The sequence below is a fragment of the Bombina bombina genome, chromosome 5 (assembly GCF_027579735.1).
Source record: "Bombina bombina isolate aBomBom1 chromosome 5, aBomBom1.pri, whole genome shotgun sequence".
Classification (NCBI taxonomy): domain Eukaryota; kingdom Metazoa; phylum Chordata; class Amphibia; order Anura; family Bombinatoridae; genus Bombina; species Bombina bombina.
The window spans coordinates 290801763-290824112 of record NC_069503.1 but is presented as its reverse complement, the minus strand read 5'-3'; the positions used below and the strand labels follow the sequence as shown (position 1 = coordinate 290824112).

Here is a 22350-nt window from a genome sequence, read left to right as displayed (position 1 = left end):
AGCTCCTGTCTAATCTCTGCGGTTCATATCCCAGGTATAGACAATTGGGAAGCGGATTATCTCAGTCGCCAAACGTTGCATCCGGGCGAATGGTCTCTTCACCCAGAGGTATTTCTTCAGATTGTTCAAATGTGGGAGCTTCCAGAAATAGATCTGATGGCGTCTCATCTAAACAAGAAACTTCCCAGGTATCTGTCCAGATCCCGGGATCCTCAGGCGGAGGCAGTGGATGCATTATCACTTCCTTGGAAGTATCATCCTGCCTATATCTTTCCGCCTCTAGTTCTTCTTCCAAGAGTAATCTCCAAGATTCTGAAGGAATGCTCGTTTGTTCTGCTGGTAGCTCCGGCATGGCCTCACAGGTTTTGGTATGCGGATCTTGTCCGGATGGCCTCTTGCCAACCGTGGACTCTTCCGTTAAGACCAGACCTTCTGTCGCAAGGTCCTTTTTTCCATCAGGATCTGAAATCCTTAAATTTAAAGGTATGGAGATTGAACGCTTGATTCTTGGTCAAAGAGGTTTCTCTGACTCTGTGATTAATACTATGTTACAGGCTCGTAAATCTGTATCTAGAGAGATATATTATAGAGTCTGGAAGACTTATATTTCTTGGTGTCTTTCTCATCATTTTTCCTGGCATTCTTTTAGAATTCCGAGAATTTTTCAGTTTCTTCAGGATGGTTTGGATAAAGGTTTGTCTGCAAGTTCCTTGAAAGGTCAAATCTCTGCTCTTTCTGTTCTTTTTCACAGAAAGATTGCTAGTCTTCCTGATATTCATTGTTTTGTACAAGCTTTGGCTCATATAAAACCTGTTATTAAGTCAATCTCTCCTCCTTGGAGTTTGAATTTGGTTCTGGGGGCTCTTCAAGCTCCTCCGTTTGAACCTATGCATTCGCTGGACATTAAATTACTTTCTTTTAAAGTTTTGTTTCTTTTGGCCATCTCTTCTGCTAGAAGAGTTTCTGAATTATCTGCTCTTTCTTGTGAGTCTCCTTTTCTGATTTTTCATCAGGATAAGGCGGTGTTGCGAACTTCTTTTGAATTTTTACCTAAATTGTGAATTCCAACAACATTAGTAGAGAAATTGTGGTTCCTTCATTATGTCCTAATCCTAAAAATTCTAAGGAGAAATCGTTGCATTCTTTGGATGTTGTTAGAGCTTTGAAATATTATGTTGAAGCTACTAAGTCTTTCCGAAAGACTTCTAGTCTATTTGTTATCTTTTCCGGTTCTAGAAAAGGCCAGAAAGCTTCTGCCATTTCTTTGGCATCTTGGTTGAAATCTTTAATTCATCTTGCCTATGTTGAGTCGGGTAAAACTCCGCCTCAGAGGATTACAGCTCATTCTACTAGGTCAGTTTCTACTTCCTGGGCGTTTAGGAATGAAGCTTCGATTGATCAGATTTGCAAAGCAGCAACTTGGTCCTCTTTGCATACTTTTACTAAATTCTACAATTTTGATGTATTTTCTTCTTCTGAAGCAGTTTTTGGTAGAAAAGTACTTCAGGCAGCGGTTTCAGTTTGAATCTTCTGCTTATGTTTTTCATTAAACTTTATTTTGGGTGTGGATTATTTTCAGCAGGAATTGGCTGTCTTTATTTTATCCCTCCCTCTCTAGTGACTCTTGTGTGGAAAGATCCACATCTTGGGTAATCATTATCCCATACGTCACTAGCTCATGGACTCTTGCTAATTACATGAAAGAAAACATAATTTATGTAAGAACTTACCTGATAAATTCATTTCTTTCATATTAGCAAGAGTCCATGAGGCCCGCCCTTTTTTTGTGGTGGTTATGATTTTTGTATAAAGCACAATTATTCCAATTCCTTATTTTATATGCTTTCGCACTTTTTTTTATCACCCCACTTCTTGGCTATTCGTTAAACTGAATTGTGGGTGTGGTGAGGGGTGTATTTATAGGCATTTTGAGGTTTGGGAAACTTTGCCCCTCCTGGTAGGAATGTATATCCCATACGTCACTAGCTCATGGACTCTTGCTAATATGAAAGAAATGAATTTATCAGGTAAGTTCTTACATAAATTATGTTTTTTAGATAGATATTTGTAGTTTATTTAATTTATTGATAGTGTAGGTGTATTTGTAACTTAGGTTAGGATTTATTTTACAGGTAAATTGGTAATTATTTTTACTAGGTAGCTATTAAATAGTTATTAACTATTTAATAGCTATTGTACCTAGTTAAAATAATTAACAATTTACCTGTAAAATAAATATAAACCCTAACATAGCTACAATGTAATTATTAATTATATTGTAGCTATCTTAGGGTTTATTTTATAGGTAAGTATTTAGATTTAAATAGGAATATTTTAGTTTGTAATATGAATTAGATTTATTTAATAAGAATTTCGTTAGGGGTGTTAGGGTTAGATAGCGTTAATATAGTTAATATAAATACTATAGTAACTATATTAACTATATTAACCCTAATATAATTAGGGTTAATATAGTTAATATATATAATGTAATAACTATATTAACTATTATATACTTAGGGTTAATATAGATAATATAGCTGGCGGCGGGGTAGGTAGATTAAATTAGGGGTTAATAATTTTAATATAGATGGCGGCAGTGTAAGGTGCTTACATTAGGGGTTAATACTATTAATATAGGTGGCGGCGGTGTAGGGAGGGCAGGTTATAGGGCAAAAGAGCTGTTTACTTTGGGGCAAAGCCCTGCAAAAGGCCCTTTTAAGGGCTGGTAATAGAGCTTATTACTTTAGGGATATTAGATTAGGGGTTAATATTAATATAGCTGGTGGCGGTATAGGTGGATTAGATTAGGGGTTAATAATTTTTATATAGGTGGCGGCGGTGTAAGGGGTCAGATTAGGGGATAGATAAGGTAGATGGCGGCGGTTTTAGGGGTTCACATTAGGGGATAGGTCAGTTAGATGGTGTCGGTTTTAGGGGCTCACAGTAGGGGGTTAGTTTATGTAGATGGCGGCGGGGTCTGGGAGCGGCGGTTTAGGGGTTAATAACTTTATTAGGGATTGCGGCGGGGGATCGCGGTTGACAGGTAGATAGACATTGCGCATGCGTTAGGTGTTAGGTTTATTTAGCAGGTAGATTAGGGAGTTACGGGGCTCCAATAGTCAGCGTAATGCTTCTTACGGCTGCTTTTTGTGGCGAGGTGAAAATGGAGTAAGATTTCTCCATTTTCGCCACGTAAGTCCTTACGCTGTATATTGGATACCAAACTGCGCTGGTTTGGTATACCTGCCTATGGCCCAAAAAACTACGGGCGACGGCAGAAATATAACTTCTAAGTTAGGCCGTATATAGGATACCAAACCAGCGCAAATATTGGCGTCGCCAGCTTTTGCGGGCGACGATTTTTATCGGATCGGGCCCCTGGTTCTCCGACTGGCAATGTCCGCCCTTTGAATCTATTTAACCAGTTCAGTTGTTATTCTGGAAGATTTTATTTTTTGTTAGCTATTTCTGTATTGTCAGCTCTCTCTTGTGTTCCACCATATGTGCTCTTTCATTAGGAAAGGGTTGTCCTTGAACTTTGTCCAAGAGAACATTAATTGAGAATTTGTAGTGTTTCTTTATGTCCTATTTCAAAATCACAAAATTAGAGATTATTCATAATTTTAGATGTGGTAAGGACATTGATATTCTATTTGTAGGTTACTACGGATTCCGTCTGTCCTCAAGGTCCTTTGTTCTGTTTTCAGGTAGACTTAAGAGTCAAGAGGCCGCTTCTGTTTCCTTAGATTTGTGGTTGAAGAGTTTGATTTTAGAGTTTTCTTGGAGGCGGATCAATCGCTGTCTCTGTGAATTATAGCTCATTCAACTCCTTTTTCTACATCTTGGGTTTTTAAGTATGAGGCTTCAGTAGATCAAATTTGCAGGGTTGCAACTTGGACATCTTTGCATATCAATTTTGATAGGTTTGCCTCTGCAGTGGCATCTTTTGGAAGGAACGTTCTTTAGTTGTGGTTCCTGGTCCTGCCTTTTTTTTCCCCACCCATTTCCTTTGTGGACTCCACAGCTTGGTATAAGTTCCCAACAGTAAGGAATCATGACTCTCACCAACTTAGAAAGAAAACTTTATTCTTACCTTTCTTTCTTGTTGGTGAGAATCAACGAACCCACCCATTTTTACTTTGTGGTGGCAGTTTTAGTTTGCACCTCTTTATTCTTCTTTCTTCCTTCTATTCTTGGCTATTAGTAATAGTGGTAATAGAGTGTTGGTGGCAATGGCAGGCTACCTATCCTCTACAATCGACTTTGAAAAATGGAAACAAGAAGCTAAAAGGGTTTTTACCCTTAATGTGGGGAATATATGCCCACAAGCCACCAATATTGAGGAGGCTTTTAAAAATATCGCTAAAATAATGAAGAAACAAGTAAAATCTTTTTGGGAGGTTTTCAGTTTAGAAAGCTATGTTAAAACAAATTAATCCCCAGGGGTCTGAGAATTCAGATAGCACCTCCTTTCCACATCTCAGATGAAAACTTTGTATTAAGATGGCAGGAGATACTGACACAATGCTCTCTAGATTTAATGAAACTCACTTTGGAATATGAGAGAAAACAATATGAACAAGTAACTAAACTAATAGATGAGGCAAAGGTACAAACCAATAAATTTGTGACTCATAAAGACTTTGAAACACTAGATTTGAAACTTAAGTTTCATATTGATAAACTAAAGGAAGAACTAAGTGAGTCTAAAAACAGAAAATTACAGAGAGATTGGTCCGATCACCAAAAAGGCAATATATACAAAGTAAACCAAAAACGTAGAAGCTTTAGATATACACATGATCCAAAGAACAGTGGAAATAAAAATACCACTACTGACAATTCGTCCACAGATTCAGAACCCTCAGATGAGGAATCAGTACAAGCACCTGTGGTAAACACAATTACTGCCTCCACAGAACCCTCAATAATGAGGATTTTTTTAGAGAAGGATCTATTCCCCCCGAGAAGAAAGATACATACAAGACAACAAAACAAATCAAAACCCCCAAACAAACAAAAATAATTAAATATAATGTACAGGTCATTAATTTGACTGACATCTCCCTAAAAAAGGAACATTATACACTTCTATCCAAAGAGTTGACATTTATTCCCACTCCACATTATGACACTTTTAATTGGATAAAATACATACATCTCTTTGCCAGAAAACTGGCATTACATAAATTCCATAAGATCTCTAACATAAATTGTTTAAATGACATGGGTATTGAAGAGGAAGATCATGAAATGGTTAATCTTATGCTTTCATTACTTAATGAAAATAACAGCACAACTGGTATTATAAAAAAAAGTGTTGTTAAACCTAAAAGTAGCTTTATGCCCACAATCTCCAAATACCCATTGATTGAGAAATTTGTATCTTTGGTGACTACTGAGATAGAAGGACTCACTAGTATAAGTAAAGTCAGAAAGAATTTAAACTTTAAAGAAAGAAAAGCCCTGATGGAATTGAAAAATAATACAGATATAACTATCAAAAGTGCAGACAAGGGCGGCAATATGGTGTTAATGAACAATACACAATTTGTCAAAATGTGTTCCAATATTTTGGAGAACACACAAAACTATAGAGTCCTTAGACAAGATCCAACAGATATTTTCACCAAAGAACTAAAATCTATATTAGATAGAGGTCTGAATGAAAGATCAATAACTAAAGCAGAGTATCTGTTTATGTATAATGTGGTCCCTAGGATAGCAACCTTTTATAGTCTTCCGAAAATTCACAAAAACATGAGAGAACCCCCAGGTAGAGCAATTGTCTCCGGGAATGGATGCCTCACAGAAAATGCCAGTATTTTCATTGATAAAAAAACTAAGGAAGTTTGTACATACTCTTACATCATATGTGCAAGATACAAAATATGTTTTGAAATGTTTGAGTGACATTACATGAAATGAAAATACCTTACTGGCAAGTATTGATGTTGAAAGTATATACTCTAACATTTCACATGATCTAGGCAGAGAGGCAGTTGCATATTTTCAGAAATCAGTTAACCCTAAAGGGAATATGGAAGATTAATTTATTATTGATCTTTTAGAGTTTGTATTAAAACACAACTATTTTTTTTTAATAAACGCATATATTTGCAAAAAAGGGGGACAGCGATGGGCACATGCTGTGTCCCAACATATGCTAATCTCTTCTTGGGGTGGATTGAAAGTAAGAATGTACTAAATCAAGAGATCAATCCATACATGCAACACATGGAATTATATATCAGATACATAGATGATGTACTGATTCTGTGGAGTGGTACAAAAATAGATTTCACTAATTTCATACTTTGGTTGAATGATAATCCATATGGGATGAGATACACTTCTACGATAAATGAAACAAGCATTTCTTTCTTGGATTTGGAAACCAGGAAAGAGACAGATGGTTCCCTGAATACAAAACTTTATAGAAAAGAAACATCTAGCAATAGTCTCCTACAGTGAAGTAGTTTTCATCCTAAAAGCCAGAAAATGGGGATACCCTATGGACAATATTTATGGGCCAGGCGCAACTGTAGCACAGAGACTGATTTTGAAGCCGAAGCAAGTGAATTAAGGAAAAGATTTAAGGATAGGGGCTAGCCAGGTAAATGCCTGAAAAAGGCATACCAAAGAGCAAAAGCACTAGACAGATCATCACTGTTAAGTGATCAACATGTAAACACAAATACACCAAAAGCTTATTCACAGACTGTGAGAATAATAGGCACTTTTGATGAAAAAAATACCATCATAAGAAACATCTTTCAGAGACACTGGCATGTACTTCAGGAGGATGAAGACCTCGTAGAAGTAATCACTGAAAAACCTGTGATAACATATAGAAGATCGAAAAACTTAAAAGATGTCTTAATGAACAGCCATTACTCACATGAACAACCAAGAACTTGGTTAAGAGAAACCAAAGGATTCTACAAATGGGGGTAGGTGTCAGGCTTGTAAGAACATGGCCCCCACAAAAATATTTACACACCCAAAAACGGGTAAAAAATATGAAATGTCAGACTTCTTAAACTGCAGATCACGACAAGTGATCTATGTAGCTATGTGCAAATGCCCGCAAATATATGTAGGTGAAACTTCTAGGGAGCTACGTACGAGGGTACTGGAACACATAGGTGACATTAAATGGAATCGTAATGTACCTGTAGCACAACATATGAACACGGTACATCAAGGGCATAAATATGATATTTTTTTCTTTGCAATTGAGCAATTGAAATTGAAAGGAAGAAGGGGTAATATTACAAAAACTTTGTTGCAAAAAGAATGCAGATGGATTGATGAGCTGCAATCCACAGCACCAAAGGGTCTCAATGAGGCGATTTCCTACAAATGTTTCTTAAAGAGATCAATAAGGGACCATATTGAAATGACCCTATGCAACATAGAGACAATATGATTATTTAAATTTTATTATTTCAATTCTATGCATTGGATAATTAAATAAATGATTTGGGTATAGGGGTCAACACTGGGTGCAATTGTAGATCGTTGGAGTGATTGATATGTATATGTGTATATATATATATATATATATATTTCTTTCATGTAATTAGCAAGAGTCCATGAGCTAGTGACGTATGGGATATACATTCCTACCAGGAGGGGCAAAGTTTCCCAAACCTTAAAATGCCTATAAATACACCCCTCACCACACCCACAAATCAGTTTTACAAACTTTGCCTCCTATGGAGGTGGTGAAGTAAGTTTGTGCTAGATTCTACGTTGATATGCGCTCCGCAGCAGGTTGGAGCCCGGTTTTCCTCTCAGCGTGCAGTGAATGTCAGAGGGATGTGAGGAGAGTATTGTCTATTTGAATGCAATGATTTCCTTCTACGGGGTCTATTTCATAGGTTCTCTGTTATCGGTCGTAGAGATTCATCTCTTACCTCCCTTTTCAGATCGACGATATACTCTTATATATATATACCATTACCTCTGCTGATTCTCGTTTCAGTACTGGTTTGGCTATCTGCTATATGTAGATGAGTGTCCTGGGGTAAGTAAGTCTTATTTTCTGTGACACTCTAAGCTATGGTTGGGCACTTTTTTTATAAAGTTCTAAATATATGTATTCAAACATTTATTTGCCTTGACTCAGGATGTTCAACATTCCTTATTTTCAGACAGTCAGTTTCATATTTGGGATAATGCATTTGAATCAATCAATTTTGACTTTTCCTGTGGGCTGTTAGGCTCGCGGGGGCTGAAAATGCTTCATTTTATTGCGTCATTCTTGGCGCTGACTTTTTTGGCGCAAAATTTTTTCTGTTTCCGGCGTCATACGTGTCTCCGGAAGTTGCGTCATTTTTTGATGTTCTTTTGTGCCAAAAGTGTCGGCGTTCCGGATGTGGCGTCATTTTGGCGCCAAAAGCATTTAGGCGCCAAATAATGTGGGCGTCATTTTTTGCGCTAAAAAATATGGGCGTCATTTTTGTCTCCTCGTTATTTAAGTCTCTTTATTTATTTGCTTCTGGTTACTAGAAGCTTGTTCACTGGCATTTTTTCCCATTCCTGAAACTGTCATTTAAGGAATTTGATCTATTTTGCTTTATATGTTGTTGTTTTTTCTATTACATATTGCAAGATGTTCCACGTTGCAACTGAGTCAGAAGATACTTCAGGAAAATCGCTGCCCGGTGCTGGAGCTACCAAAGCTAAGTGTATCTGATATAAACTTTTGGTATCTGTTCCTCCAGCTGTTGTTTGTATTGAATGTCATGACAAACTTGTTAATGCAGATAAAATTTCCTTTAGTATTATTACATTACCTGTTGCTGTTTCGTCAACATCTAATACTCAGAGTGTTCCTGATAACATAAGAGGTTTTATTTCTAAATCCATTAAGAAGGCTATGTCTGTTATTTTTCCTTCTAGTATACATAAAAGTCTTTTAAAACTTCTCTTTTTTCAGATGAATTTTTAAAATGAACATCATCATTCTGATACTGATAATGGTTCTTCTGGTTCAGAGGTTTCTGTCTCAGAGGTTGATGCTGATAAATCTTCATATTTGTTCAAGATGGAATTATTTGTTCTTTACTTAAAGAAGTATTAATTGCATTAGAAATTGAGGATTCTGGTCCTCTTGATACTAAATCTAAAATGTTTAAATAAGGTTTCTAAATCTCCTGTAGTTATTCCAGAAGTGTTTCCTGTCCCTGGTGCTATTTCTGAAGTAATTTCCAGGGAGTGGAATATTTTGGGTAATTCATTTACTCCTTCTAAAAACGTTTTTAAGCAATTATATCCTGTGCCATCTGACAGATTAGAGTTTTGGGACAAAATCCCTAAGATTAATGGGGCTGTCTCTACTCCTGCTAAAGATCCTTTAGATAGGAAAATTGAATCCTTTCTAAGAAAAGCTTACTTGTGTTCAGGTAATCGTCTTAGACCTGCTATATCCTTAGCGGATATTACTGCAGCTTCAACTTTTTTGGTTAGAAGCTTTAGCGCAACAAATAACAGATCATAATTATCATTTGCATTTCTATAACATGCTAATTATTTTATTTGTGATGCCATCTTTTGATATCATTAGAGTTGATGTCAGGTATATGTCTCTAGCTATTTTAGCTAGAAGAGCTTTATGGCTTAAAACTTGGAATGCTGATATGTCTTCTAAGTCATCTTTGCTATCCCTTTCTTTCCAGGGTAATAAATTATTCGATTATCAGTTGGATTCTTTTATCTCAACTGTTACTGGAGAGAAGGGAACTTTTTTACCACAGGATAAAAAATCTAAAGGTGAATTTAGGTCTAATAATCGTTTTCGTTCCTTTCATCACAACAAGGAACAATAGCCTGATCCTTCATCCTCAGGAGCAGTATCAGTTTGGTAACCTTCTCCAGTTTGGAATATATCCAAGCCTTATAGAAACCCAAGCCAGCTCCTAGGTCCACATGAAGGTGCGGCCCTCATTCCAGCTCAGCTGGTACGGGGCAGATTATGTTTTTTTCAAAGAAATTTGGATCAATTCCGTTCACAATCTCTGTTTTTCGGAACATTGTTTCAGAAGGGTACAGAATTGGCTTCATGTTAAGGCCTCCTGCAAGAGATTTTTTTCTTTCCAGTGTCCCAGTAAACCCAGCAAAGGCTCATGCATTTCTGAAATGTGTTTCAGATCTAGAGTTGGCTGGAGTAATTATGCCAGTTCCAGTTCTGGAACATGGGGCTGGGGTTTTATTTAATCTCTTTATTGTACCAAAGAAGGTCAAATCCTTCAGACCAGTTTCGGATCTGTCAATATTGAATCATTATGTAAGGATACCAACATTCAAGATGGTAACTGTAAGGACTATCCTGCCTTTTGTTAAGCAAGGGCATTATATGTCTGCATTAGATTTACAGGATGCATATCTGCATATTCTGATTCATCCAGATCACTATCAGTTTCTGAGATTCTCTTTTCTAGACAAGCATTACCAGTTTGTGGCTCTACCGTTTGGCCTAGCATCAGCTCCAAGAATTTTTACAAAGGTTCTCGGTGCCCTTCTGTCTGTATTCAGAGAACAGGGTATTGGTATTTCCTTATTTGGACGATATCTTGGTACTTGCTCAGTCTTCACATTTAGCAGAATCTCATACGAATCGACTTGTGTTGTTTCTTCAAGATCATGGTTGAAGGATCAATTTACCAAAAAGTTCATTGATTCCTCAGACAATGGTAACCGCTTTAGGTTTCCATATAGATTCGGTGTCCATGACTCTGTCTTTTTTCTTTTTTTTTTGATATCAGCTTGTCAAAACCTTCAGTCACAATCATTCCTTTTGGTTGCCTTATGCATGGAAGTTTTAGGTCTTATGTCTGCTGCATCGGACGCGATCTCCTTTGCTCATTTTCACATGCGACCTTTCCAGCTCTGTATGCTGAACCAATAGTGCTGGGATTACACAAAGATATCTCAATCAATATCTTTAAAACCGATTGTACGACACTCTCTGACGTGGTGGACAGATCACCATCGTTTAATTCAGGGGGCTTCTTTTTTTCTTCCGACCTGGACTGTATTTTCAACAGATGCAAGTCTTACAGGTTGGGGAGCTGTATGGGGATCTCTGACGGCACAAGGAGTTTGGGAATCTCAGGAGGTGAGATTACCGATCAATATTTTGGAACTCCGTGCAATTTTCAGAGCTCTTCAGTCTTGGCCTCTTCTGAAGAGAGAATCGTTCATTTGTTTTCAGACAGACAATGTCACAACTGTGGCATACATCAATCATCAAGGAGGGACTCACAGTCCTCTGGCTATGAAGAAGTGTCTCGGATTCTGGTTTAGGCGGAATCCAGCTCCTGTCTAATTTCTGCGGTTCATATCCCAGGTATAGACAATTGGGAAGCGGATTATCTCAGCCGCCAAACGTTACATCCGGGCGAATGGTCTCTTTACCCAGAGGTATTTCTTCAGATTGTTCAAATGTGGGAACTTCCAGAAATAGATCTGATGGTGTCTCATCTAAACAAGAAACTTCCCAGGTATCTGTCCAGATCCCGGGATCCTCAGGCGGAGGCAGTGGATACATTATCACTTCCTTGGAAGTATCATCCTGCCTATATCTTTCCGCCTCTAGTTCTTCTTCCAAGAGTAATCTCCAAGATTCTGAAGGAATGCTCGTTTGTTCTGCTGGTAGCCCCGGCATGGCCTCACAGGTTTTGGTATGCGGATCTTGTCCGGATGGCCTCTTGCCAACCGTGGACTCTTCTGTTAAGACCAGACCTTCTGTCACAAGGTCCTTTTTTCCATCAGGATCTCAATCCTTAAATTTAAAGGTATGGAGATTGAACGCTTGATTCTTGGTCAAAGAGGTTTCTCTGATTCTGTGATTAATATTATGTTACAGGCTCGTAAATCTGTATCTAGAGAGATATATTATAGAGTCTGGAAGACTTATATTTCTTGGTGTCTTTCTCATCATTTTTCTTGGCATTCTTTTAGAATACCGAGAATTTTACAGTTTCTTCAGGATGGTTTAGGTAAGGGTTTGTCCGCAAGTTCCTTGAAAGGACAAATCTCTGCTCTTTCTGTTCTTTTTCTCAGAAAGATTGCTAGTCTTCCTGATATTCATTGTTTTGTACAAGCTTTGGTTCGTATAAAACCTGTTAAGTCAATTTCTCCTCCTTGGAGTTTGAATTTGGTTCTGGGGGCTCTTCAAGCTCCTCCTTTTGAACCCATGCATTCTTTGGACAATTAAATTACTTTCTTGGAAAGTTTTGTTCCTTTTAGCGATCTCTTCTGCCAGAAGAGTTTCTGAATTATCTGCTCTTTCTTTTGAGTCTCCTTTTCTGATTTTTCATCAGGATAAGGCGGTGTTGCGAACTTCTTTTCAATTTTTACCTAAGGTTGTGAATTCCAACAACATTAGTAGAGAAATTGTGGTTCCTTCATTTTGTCCTAATCCTAAGAATTCTAAGGAGAAATCGTTTCTTTGGATGTTGTTAGAGCTTTGAAATATTATGTTGAAGCTACTAAGTCTTTCCGAAAGACTTCTAGTCTATTTGTCATCTTTTCCGGTTCTAGAAAAGGTTAGAAAGCTTCTGCCATTTCTTTGGCATCTTGGTTGAAATCTTTTAATTCATCATGCCTATGTCGAGTCAGGTAAAACTCTGCCTCATAGGATTACAGCTCATTCTACTAGGTCAGTTTCTACTTCCTGGGCGTTTAGGAATGAAGCTTCGGTTGATCAGCTTTGCAAAGCAGAAACTTGGTCCTCTTTGCATTCTTTTACTAAATTCTACCATTTTTGATGTGTTTTCTTCTTCTGAAGCAGTTTTTGGTGGAAAAGTACTTCAGGCAGCGGTTTCAGTTTGAATCTTCTGCTTATGTTTTTATTAAACTTTATTTTGGGTGTGGATTATTTTCAGCAGGAATTGGCTGTCTTTATTTTATCCCTCCCTCTCTAGTGACTCTTGCGTGGAAAGATCCACATCTTGGGTAGTCATTATCCCATATGTCACTAGCTCATGGACTCTTGCTAATTACATGAAAGAAAACATAATTTATGTAAGAACTTACCTGATAAATTCATTTCTTTCATATTAGCAAGAGTCCATGAGGCCCACCCTTTTTGTGGTGGTTATGATTTTTTTGTATAAAGCACACTTATTCCAATTCCTTATTTTATATGCTTCGCACTTTTTTTCTTATCACCCCACTTCTTGGCTATTCGTTAAACTGATTTGTGGGTGTGGTGAGGGGTGTATTTATAGGCATTTTAAGGTTTGGGAAACTTTGCCCCTCCTGGTAGGAATGTATATCCCATACGTCACTAGCTCATGGACTCTTGTTAATATGAAAGAAATGAATTTATCAGGTAAGTTCTTACATAAATTATGTTTTTACAGTATATAAATATACATGGAAATAGATTCAGAAAAACTTGAGCCAAAAATATAGATTTATGGCTCGGCATAGGATGCATGTGTTTAGCACTTCCTATCCCCTATGTATGGTTAAAGACCTGGAGTAGGAATGTTGTAAGTGTGGGGCGACGTGATGCCTAAATTAAAATCTAACTTTTATTTCAACACTTAAAAACAAAATTTCACATACAATTTAAAAACACAAATTGGCATAGAACATATTCTGAGAGAGATTGGGCTATAATACTATTGAATGTATAATCTTGAGAGAGTAAACACTTGGAAAAATATATATGTTTATCGTTGCTAGGATACCTAATTGTAATAATGTCCAAAATATTGGACAGTTGTGTGTCCTTGTCTATCGAGCATATGTATTACTGCATCTTACAGTGCATGTGTATATATTTAATTCCAATAATTGCTCTCTTAGGGGGAATTTTGTACCACTGAATTCCCTTGTTGGATATAGATATTGTCGGGAAATAATGGTGGGTAGTTATTGTGTTGAATTACTGTATAGTATACAATTATATCTATTTGTCTGCTATATGTCTTCTAGTAGAAATATAGAATGATAATACTTATTGGAAAAAATTCCAAAATTACCAGTCTAGGAACATTGTCCACCTTCTATTTAAGTTCTGCAGTTTAAGATATGTATCGTGTGGTATTGTATGTTTGAATAATATTCACATACTAAGAGGTATGGATGGATACAAACGAATATTGCAAGAGAGCTTGATTTTGATATCTAGTGTTATTGGCATAAACAATTCGAAGGTATTATTAGAATTGTATATTTTTGTATGCTTATTCAGATTATGTGCTCTCAGCGCTTCAGAGTGTAATAGAGAGATTATATTGTTTATTGAGCGCTGCTGATATAATCATATGATTTCGTTTGATTGCTCTTTTAATATTTAGTAAGTTGGCATGGATATATTTATACCTCACTAATATCAAACTGAACTAGAACATGCTGGATAATGGCTGGAATAGATCACTTTATTTCAGTTCTAGAGTAATATATATGTATGTTGTCTGTATTCTTTAACACATTAATGTTTATCCAGTAACAATTTCTACTGAATTAACGTTATAGAATCATTAGTTTAAAATAATAGATTTAATGTGATAAAGTTATGTTTTGTTGTTGACTATCGCTCATACATACAAATTATTAGAATAGTTAGACAGGATGATCTCTATATCTGTTCAAATTATTTGCTGGGTACTTTTAGAATTGTGACAAACAGTAGTATTTTCTGTACAGCACTGTGATATAGGAAAAGTATTTTTTATCGTATCGTATGGTTAAGTATAGGTATTTTTTATATACTTGAATTAAACTAAATATTGAACCCGCTTATTATAAAAGCTAGTTGTTGTTTGGGTGAATATTTATTTTTATCTTAATGAAAACCTTTGCTAGGATATCAATGCAGTTAGTTTCAACTAGTTTGTGCTTTGCAGTTACTTGTATAGAAACAATTCTTTATTATGTATATATCCTTGGTAATCTCTGAGGTATATTACGCTTTTACTTTTTATATGAGCGCCTTAGTGATTTCAACGGTATATTGTACCTTTTGTTAAACTATTCGTTTTAATGTACAGTCTGAAGCATATTATGGTTAGCTTTTGTTCTTAGAGACTATTAGTGGATAAATTCTAGCGTAAAGCTCATATATATCTTAGTCTCAGTATTTTAAATACACAAGCTCACTCATATTGTAATTAGCTTCGGTTCTTAGAGACTGTAGGTAAATGTGTTAGCGTGAAGACCGTGTATACTTTAGTTTCAATACATTGGGTACAAAGTCTAAAGTATATTGTGGAAATAAAGTATACATGGAAATAGATTGGGTATATAAAATTTTGAACATAATTCATTGAATGTAACTTACTGCCTGTTTTTCATGAAATTGTCATGCTCATATTCAAATAAGAAACCTAATTTTATTCCCTTGAGATTTTATTCCATTTTTTAGTTACATAAGCAGTCACTGTGACAGTACCCAACAGTACCCCATAGAAATAACTTTAGAATTTAAAGCCACTGTACCTGAAAAACAAATGACAAACAAAAGCGATACCATATATTTAAAACATTAATAACTGTTTAAGTACACTGCCAAAGCGGAGTAACACTTCCGCAAATGATCCCATGTTGCTATGGTAACGGATGTGTATAAGAAGCGTGAATACACGCTGGGCTGGCCCTATGCCCTGACGAAGTCACGTTCCAGTGACGGAAACGCGTCGGTGGGCGTGGCCTAGAAACACGCGTGTGTGGTTTATATCAACGATACTAACCAGCGTTCAATAGCGATACTGTAGCGTTTATATTGTGACAAAGTTGTGAGTTAATGTGAACCTTTTGGGTGATAGTTAGAGGCTTTGCTAATAGCGGTAACAAATGTTATCATCAGGTCTAACCACCCATCAGTTTGGGGATATATGCCATAACTATACCTACTTTATCTTAACACACAATATACCACCTACCAGGAATTACTATTTGTGGGACTTAAAAGTGATACACATTGAACTATTGATTTATACAATATATAGTAATAGGTAGACCTTTATAGATACCACAAGTATATGCTGCGCTGTATGTATGCAAGTCTGTATGATTTTACTATATAGGAACTAAGCTAGAAATTGGCTGACTTTGTTCATTCAAAGCAGTACACAGATAGGAGGCTGCCTTTGAGCACATAGGATGTCTGTAATTGATATGAATGATTTCACAATTTGTTGAATAACATTGTGACATACAGAGCACCCTTACTCCGGCATCTGTATCTAGACTAATATCCTTATAGCAACCTACCCACACTGTTGTCTGGTCTACCTGCCCCTCATGTTTTTAATTGAGACACCTTAAATGAACATTAATTTACATAGAGTTTGGAAGTGCTCATGCCCATCTCTTAGTTTCCAGTTTTTCGTGTCTGACTCACTGTTTTTTGTCTATTGCATATATGTTAATAAAGTGTTAATTTTTTACCTATATTACTAATAACTTTTTAGTGTTTAATTCAACACTTGGCTTTAATGCTAAAATCCTCTATAGTTCCCTAATCCCCTATATCTATTAGTAATACTGGGATGGTAAAGGAAGTAGGAGGGATACTTAAAGGGACATTGAACCCAAATTTTTTCTGTTGTGATTCAGATAGAGCATGCAATTTTAAGCAACTTTCTAATTTACTCCTATTTTCAAATTCTTGTCATTCTCTTGGTATCTTTATTTGAAATGCAAGAATGTAAGTTTAGATGCCGGACCATTTTTGGTGAACACACTGTGTTGTTCTTGCTGATTGGTGGGTAAATTCACCTACCAATAAACAAGTGCTTCCCATGGTCTGAACCAAAACAATTGCTTATATGCCTTCTTTTTCAAATAAAGAAAGCAAGAGAATGAAGAAAAATTGTTAATAGGAGTAAATTAGAAAGTTGTTTAAAATTGCATGCTCTATCTGAATCACGAAAGAAAAAAATTGGGTTCAGTGTCCCTTTAAAGCTCTGGTTTAAGGTGTCTTTGCCTCCTCCTGGTGGCCAGGTGATGAATTCCCAAAGTAAGAAATCATGGACTCTCACCAACAAGAACAAAAAGCTATTATTAGGTAAGAATACATTGTTTTGGTTTTTAAATTAGGAATCATTCTTATTTTGGAATAATTCTGCATTTGGGGATTTATACTGTGAGCTGTGTTCTTTAAAGCTGAAATGAATGGATATGCCAGCCATTCTGAATATTTTATTCTCTTTTTATCTAAAATGTTATGCTTCAAGTATCTTTAAGGGGGGTAAAAGCTGCTGAGCATTGCTGCTGTGCTGGCTAAATCTTTAAATAATTGGTTATATATTATTCCTATTTTTCAGCAAAAATACATTTTCTCTGCAGATTTATATATGCAGCTTAGACCCTTTAAAAGACAAAGATATGGAAATATTTTTGCATGACTGGACCTGTACATTGCATAATATTGTGTTACAAGTTTGAAGCTACTTCTATTGGCCCTGGGCTGTAGTTGTCTTATTTACTCAACTTAAACATTATGATAATGTGTTAGTGTTTATAAGCTGTCACACCGCTGCAGATGGTGTTTCATTCATTGAATAACTGATATCATGATGGGAAGCCTTTCTGAAAGAGGCTCAGAAATTGCGCAAAAAGGCTCTATATTGTATGAAGGTCTCCAGATGTGTCTTCAGGATCCATATGATAAAGACCACAACATTCAGGTAACTAATCCAATATATCATGATCTGTAATTAGTTACAAATAAATCAATAGAGAACAGTATTCCATATTTACACTGAAATTATACATTGTTGTTGTTATCTTTAGTTGTCATTTTAAAGAGACATAAAACTTTTAATATTTTTTATATAAACTAAATTGTTGTAGATATAACTTACATTTAAACCCATGTGATGTGTTTTGAATGTGACTTTAGCATTTGAAAATCTGACAGCACATCTTATCACAAGGAGTGATAAATCTATGGATATATTGTTGTTGAAAAAGTGCATGCAACCAACATACATTGTAATATTCGGTGTATAAATTTGGACCATTGCAGTAGACAAATTTCATGCTCTACTTAATTTTAAGACTAGCGACACTGCACCTTTATGTGATTATTTCCTGTTAAGGGATTAAACAAACAGTTAAAGTATTGCCCTGGATTCACAGAGCAGTAATGGTTTCAAGCAGAAACTGACTCATACCTATTAGCAGTACTAGTTGCACAGAAGGGCCAAATTAGAGCATGTGATTTTTTTTTAAATATAATGGTCTTTTAAAGACTAGAAGTTAATAGTATAAGTGATAAAAGTCAACATTAACGACTACAGAATAGTGTTTTTTTAAGAAAGAAAACAAACTATAAAACTGTTTTGCTATATACTATTAAAGATTAAAATAACTAATTGTTGTTATAAAAATATAAATGATCTCATTAGTACTTTAAGAACAGGGTTCTGTTAGGGCTCGATTTATCAAACGAGGCCAGACAGGGGCACTATTTTGCCCTAGTTTGCAATACCTCCCCCTGCCTGCACACAGCCAATCATGCGCGGGCAGGAGCTGTCAATCTCCCCGGTCGGACAAGACAGGGGAGATTGAAATTCTCCACCTAAGAGGTGGAGAAGAGTGTAGGAATCTGCTTGATAAATACTGACTGCGGGTTCTCTTGTGAGAACCTACAGTCGTAGGGGAGGAGAAGGCTTGAAAAATCAAGCCCATAAGGTCAATCCTTTTCTAATTATGTTGTGTGCTCATTTTAGTACAATTTGGATATTTTTGGTTTTCCAGATTAAGTCTGATACATGGTTAAAGGGCATTAATAGCCCACAAATAACATGCTCTAATTCATCAAAGCATGTCATTTTAAGACCATCAACCTTAAACCTGAATCGTACAACTAGCACTGCTGATTGGATCAGCAGTGGTTTCTGCTTGGGATCCATAATGCTCTTAAGGGAAGGGTGTGTATCTATCTTTTTATTCATTATATTTTCCATAAGAATTAATTCCGATTTGAAGATCAATATAAAATACAAAAAAGTAGTCACAGCTATGGAGTCACGTGTGGCCCCTACATATTTCATATATGGATATGGGGAGGAGGAGGAAGAGGATCTGAGTTAAAAACTGAATTAAATTATTTAATCTTTTCAAATTTTGGATATGAATTATATGAGCAAAATGGCAAAATTTAGGCTGTATAGGAACAAAACTGAGATTTAAAAGTACACCTCTGAAATATTTAAATCAATTTCAATGGCTCACATATTGAGTCAAAAGATTGACATCAGATGCTCCTTGTGGGAGAGAGTTTGCAGATTATAAAACAAATTTCAGTAAAGAGGATACTCTGGTACAAAGAAAAGCAATGAATAGTACATATTTTAGAATCATTGGCTAAAAGGGACAACAACAAAAAATAGGAAGCAAAAAAATACTTTTTTGTACCGGACTTTCTTAAAGGACACTTGGAAATTAAGACATTCTTTGCGCGGGGTCGCACAAAAGATGGCCCACCTATCAAAGGCCTAGATTTGGAGTTTGGCGTTAGCCGTGAAAACCAGCGTTAGAGGCTCCTAACGCTGGTTTTAGGCTACCGCCGGTATTTGGAGTCACTCAAAATAGGGTCTAACGCTCACTTTTCATCCGTGACTTTTCCATACCGCAGATACCCTTACGTAAATTGCGTATCCTATCTTTTCAATGGGATCTTTCTAACTCCGGTATTTAGAGTCGTTTCTGAAGTGAGCGTTAGACATCTAACGACAAAACTCCAGCCGCAGGAAAAAAGTCAGTAGTTAAGAGCTTTCTGGGCTAACGCCGGTTTATAAAGCTCTTAACTACTGTACTCTAAAGTACACTAACACCCATAAACTACCTATGTACCCCTAAACCGAGGTCCCCCCACATCGCCGACACTCTAATAATTTTTTTTAACCCCTAATCTGCCGACCGCCACCTATGTTATCGCCTCCACCTGCCTACACTTATTAACCCCTAATCTGCCGACCGCAAAGCGCCGCCACCTACGTTATCCTTATGTACCCCTAATCTGCTGCCCCTAACACCGCCGACCCCTATATTATATTTATTAACCCCTAATCTGCCCCCCTCAATGTCGCCTCCACCTGCCTACACTTATTAACCCCTAATCTGCCGACCGGACCTGAGCGCTACTATAATAAAGTTATTAACCCCTAATCCGCCTCACTAACCCTATAATAAATAGTATTAACCCCTAATCTGCCCTCCCTAACATCGCCGACACCTAACTTCAATTATTAACCCCTAATCTGCCGACTGGAGCTCACCGCTACTCTAATAAATGTATTAACCCCTAAAGCTAAGTCTAACCCTAACACCCCCCTAAATTAAATATAATTTACATCTAACGAAATTAATTATCTCTTATTAAATAAATTATTCCTATTTAAAGCTAAATACTTACCTGTAAAATAAATCCTAATATAGCTACAATATAAATTATATTTATATTATAGCTATTTTAGGATTAATATTTATTTTACAGGTAACTTTGTATTTATTTTAACCAGGTACAATAGCTATTAAATAGTTAAGAACTATTTAATAGCTACCTAGTTAAAATAATTACAAGATTACCTGTAAAATAAATCCTAACCTAAGTTACAATTAAACCTAACACTATACTATCATTAAATTAATTAAATACAATACCTACAATTACCTACAATTAAACTGAACACTACACTATCAATAAATAAATTAAATACAATTCCTACAAATAACTACAATGAAATAAACTAACTAAAGTACAAAAAATAAAAAAGAACTAAGTTACAAAAAATAAAAAAATATTTACAAACATAAGAAAAATATTACAACAATTTTAAACTAATTACACCTACTCTAAGCCCCCTAATAAAACAACAAAGACCCCCAAAATAAAAAATGCCCTACCCTATTCTAAATTACTAAAGTTCAAAGCTCTTTTACCTTACCAGCCCTGAACAGGGCCCTTTGCGGGGCATGCCCCAAGAAGTTCAGCTTCACATACCCCTAATCTAACCCAAACCCCCCTTAAATAAACCTAACACTAAGCCCCTGAAGATCTTCCTACCTTATCTTCACCCTGCCAGGTTCACCGATCCGTCCTGAAGAGCTCCTCCGATGTCCTGATCCAAGCCCAAGCGGGGGGCTGAAGAGGTCCATGATCCGGCTGAAGTCTTCATCCAAGCGGGAGCTGAAGAGGTCCATGATCCGGATGAAGTCTTCATCCAAGCGGGAGCTGAAGAGGTCCATGATCCGGATGAAGTCTTCTATCAACGGCATCTTCAATCTTCTTTCTTCCGGATCCATCTTGCAGACCTCCGACGCGGAACATCCTCTTCTCCTGACGCCTACTAGCCGAATGACGGTTCCTTTAAGGGACGTCATCCAAGATGGCTTCCCTCGAATTCCGATTGGCTGATAGGATTCTATCAGCCAATCGGAATTAAGGTAGGAATATTCTGATTGGCTGATGGAATCAGCCAATCAGAATCAAGTTCAATCCGATTGGCTGATCCAATCAGCCAATCAGATTGAGCTCGCATTCTATTGGCTGATCGGAACAGCCAATAGAATGCGAGCTCAATCTGTTTGCTATAGCATTTTAATATTGCACTAGTGCTTGCACAGAAGTGTGTTAGCCTCTTGCAAAAGAGTTAAACACATAGTCAATTTCAGTTCTGAGACAGCAATACACATCTGTGCAGACCCAGATGGGCTCATAGGACATGTTTATTGACAAGCCATTAGTGTATTGCTGTTCTGGAGATGACTTTGACTATGTTCTTAAAATTTTGTTGGAGTTAAACACAGTTTTGTGTAAACAATAGCAATATTAAAACTAGCAGCATGCAAGCTCATCAACAACCTGTGCAGCCAGTGGAAGAAAACATAAAATGTAGGTATTTTTTCCACTACATGAAAAAAATCTTGTGAACTCTGATATTTTTGGTACAAATACACACAGATGTTACATTTATTTTGTTCTGAAATATAAATATAATATAATGTTGCTCTCAAAGGAAAACATGGAATGTTGTAGATTATATGTAATCCAGGGGTCAACAAATGTGTTTAAAATTAGAAATTCAATTTACCACAATACAAAAATACCACACTTACTTGATAAAAGAACAGATTAACAATTTTTTATGTGATGTGTGTGTATGTATATTTATATATATATATATATATATATATATATATATATATATATATATATATATATATATATATATATATATATATATATATACATATACATACATATACATACATACAAACAAATATGCCATGTGAGTGGTTTACACACATACACATTTTACAGCCTTACAGTCTACAAACTTTGTTGTCAAAGTGCCCTAAAGGCTGTAAAAT

General features: G+C 36.3%; 1 protein-coding gene across 2 annotated transcripts in view; it reads left to right on the top strand.

Annotated features, from left to right (window-relative positions):
* Positions 1-17475: 17475 nt before the first annotated feature.
* The window catches only part of LOC128660276 (1-aminocyclopropane-1-carboxylate synthase-like protein 1), a 526308-nt gene continuing 521433 nt past the window's right edge, over positions 17476-22350 (top strand). The window contains exon 1 of one of the 2 annotated variants that reach the window (XM_053714036.1): positions 17476-17657. In XM_053714036.1, coding sequence (XP_053570011.1) covers positions 17544-17657 — 114 coding nt within the window. In that variant the 5' untranslated portion in view covers positions 17476-17543. The remainder of the gene's footprint in view (positions 17658-22350) is intronic. The other variant, XM_053714037.1, reaches the window with a different exon arrangement.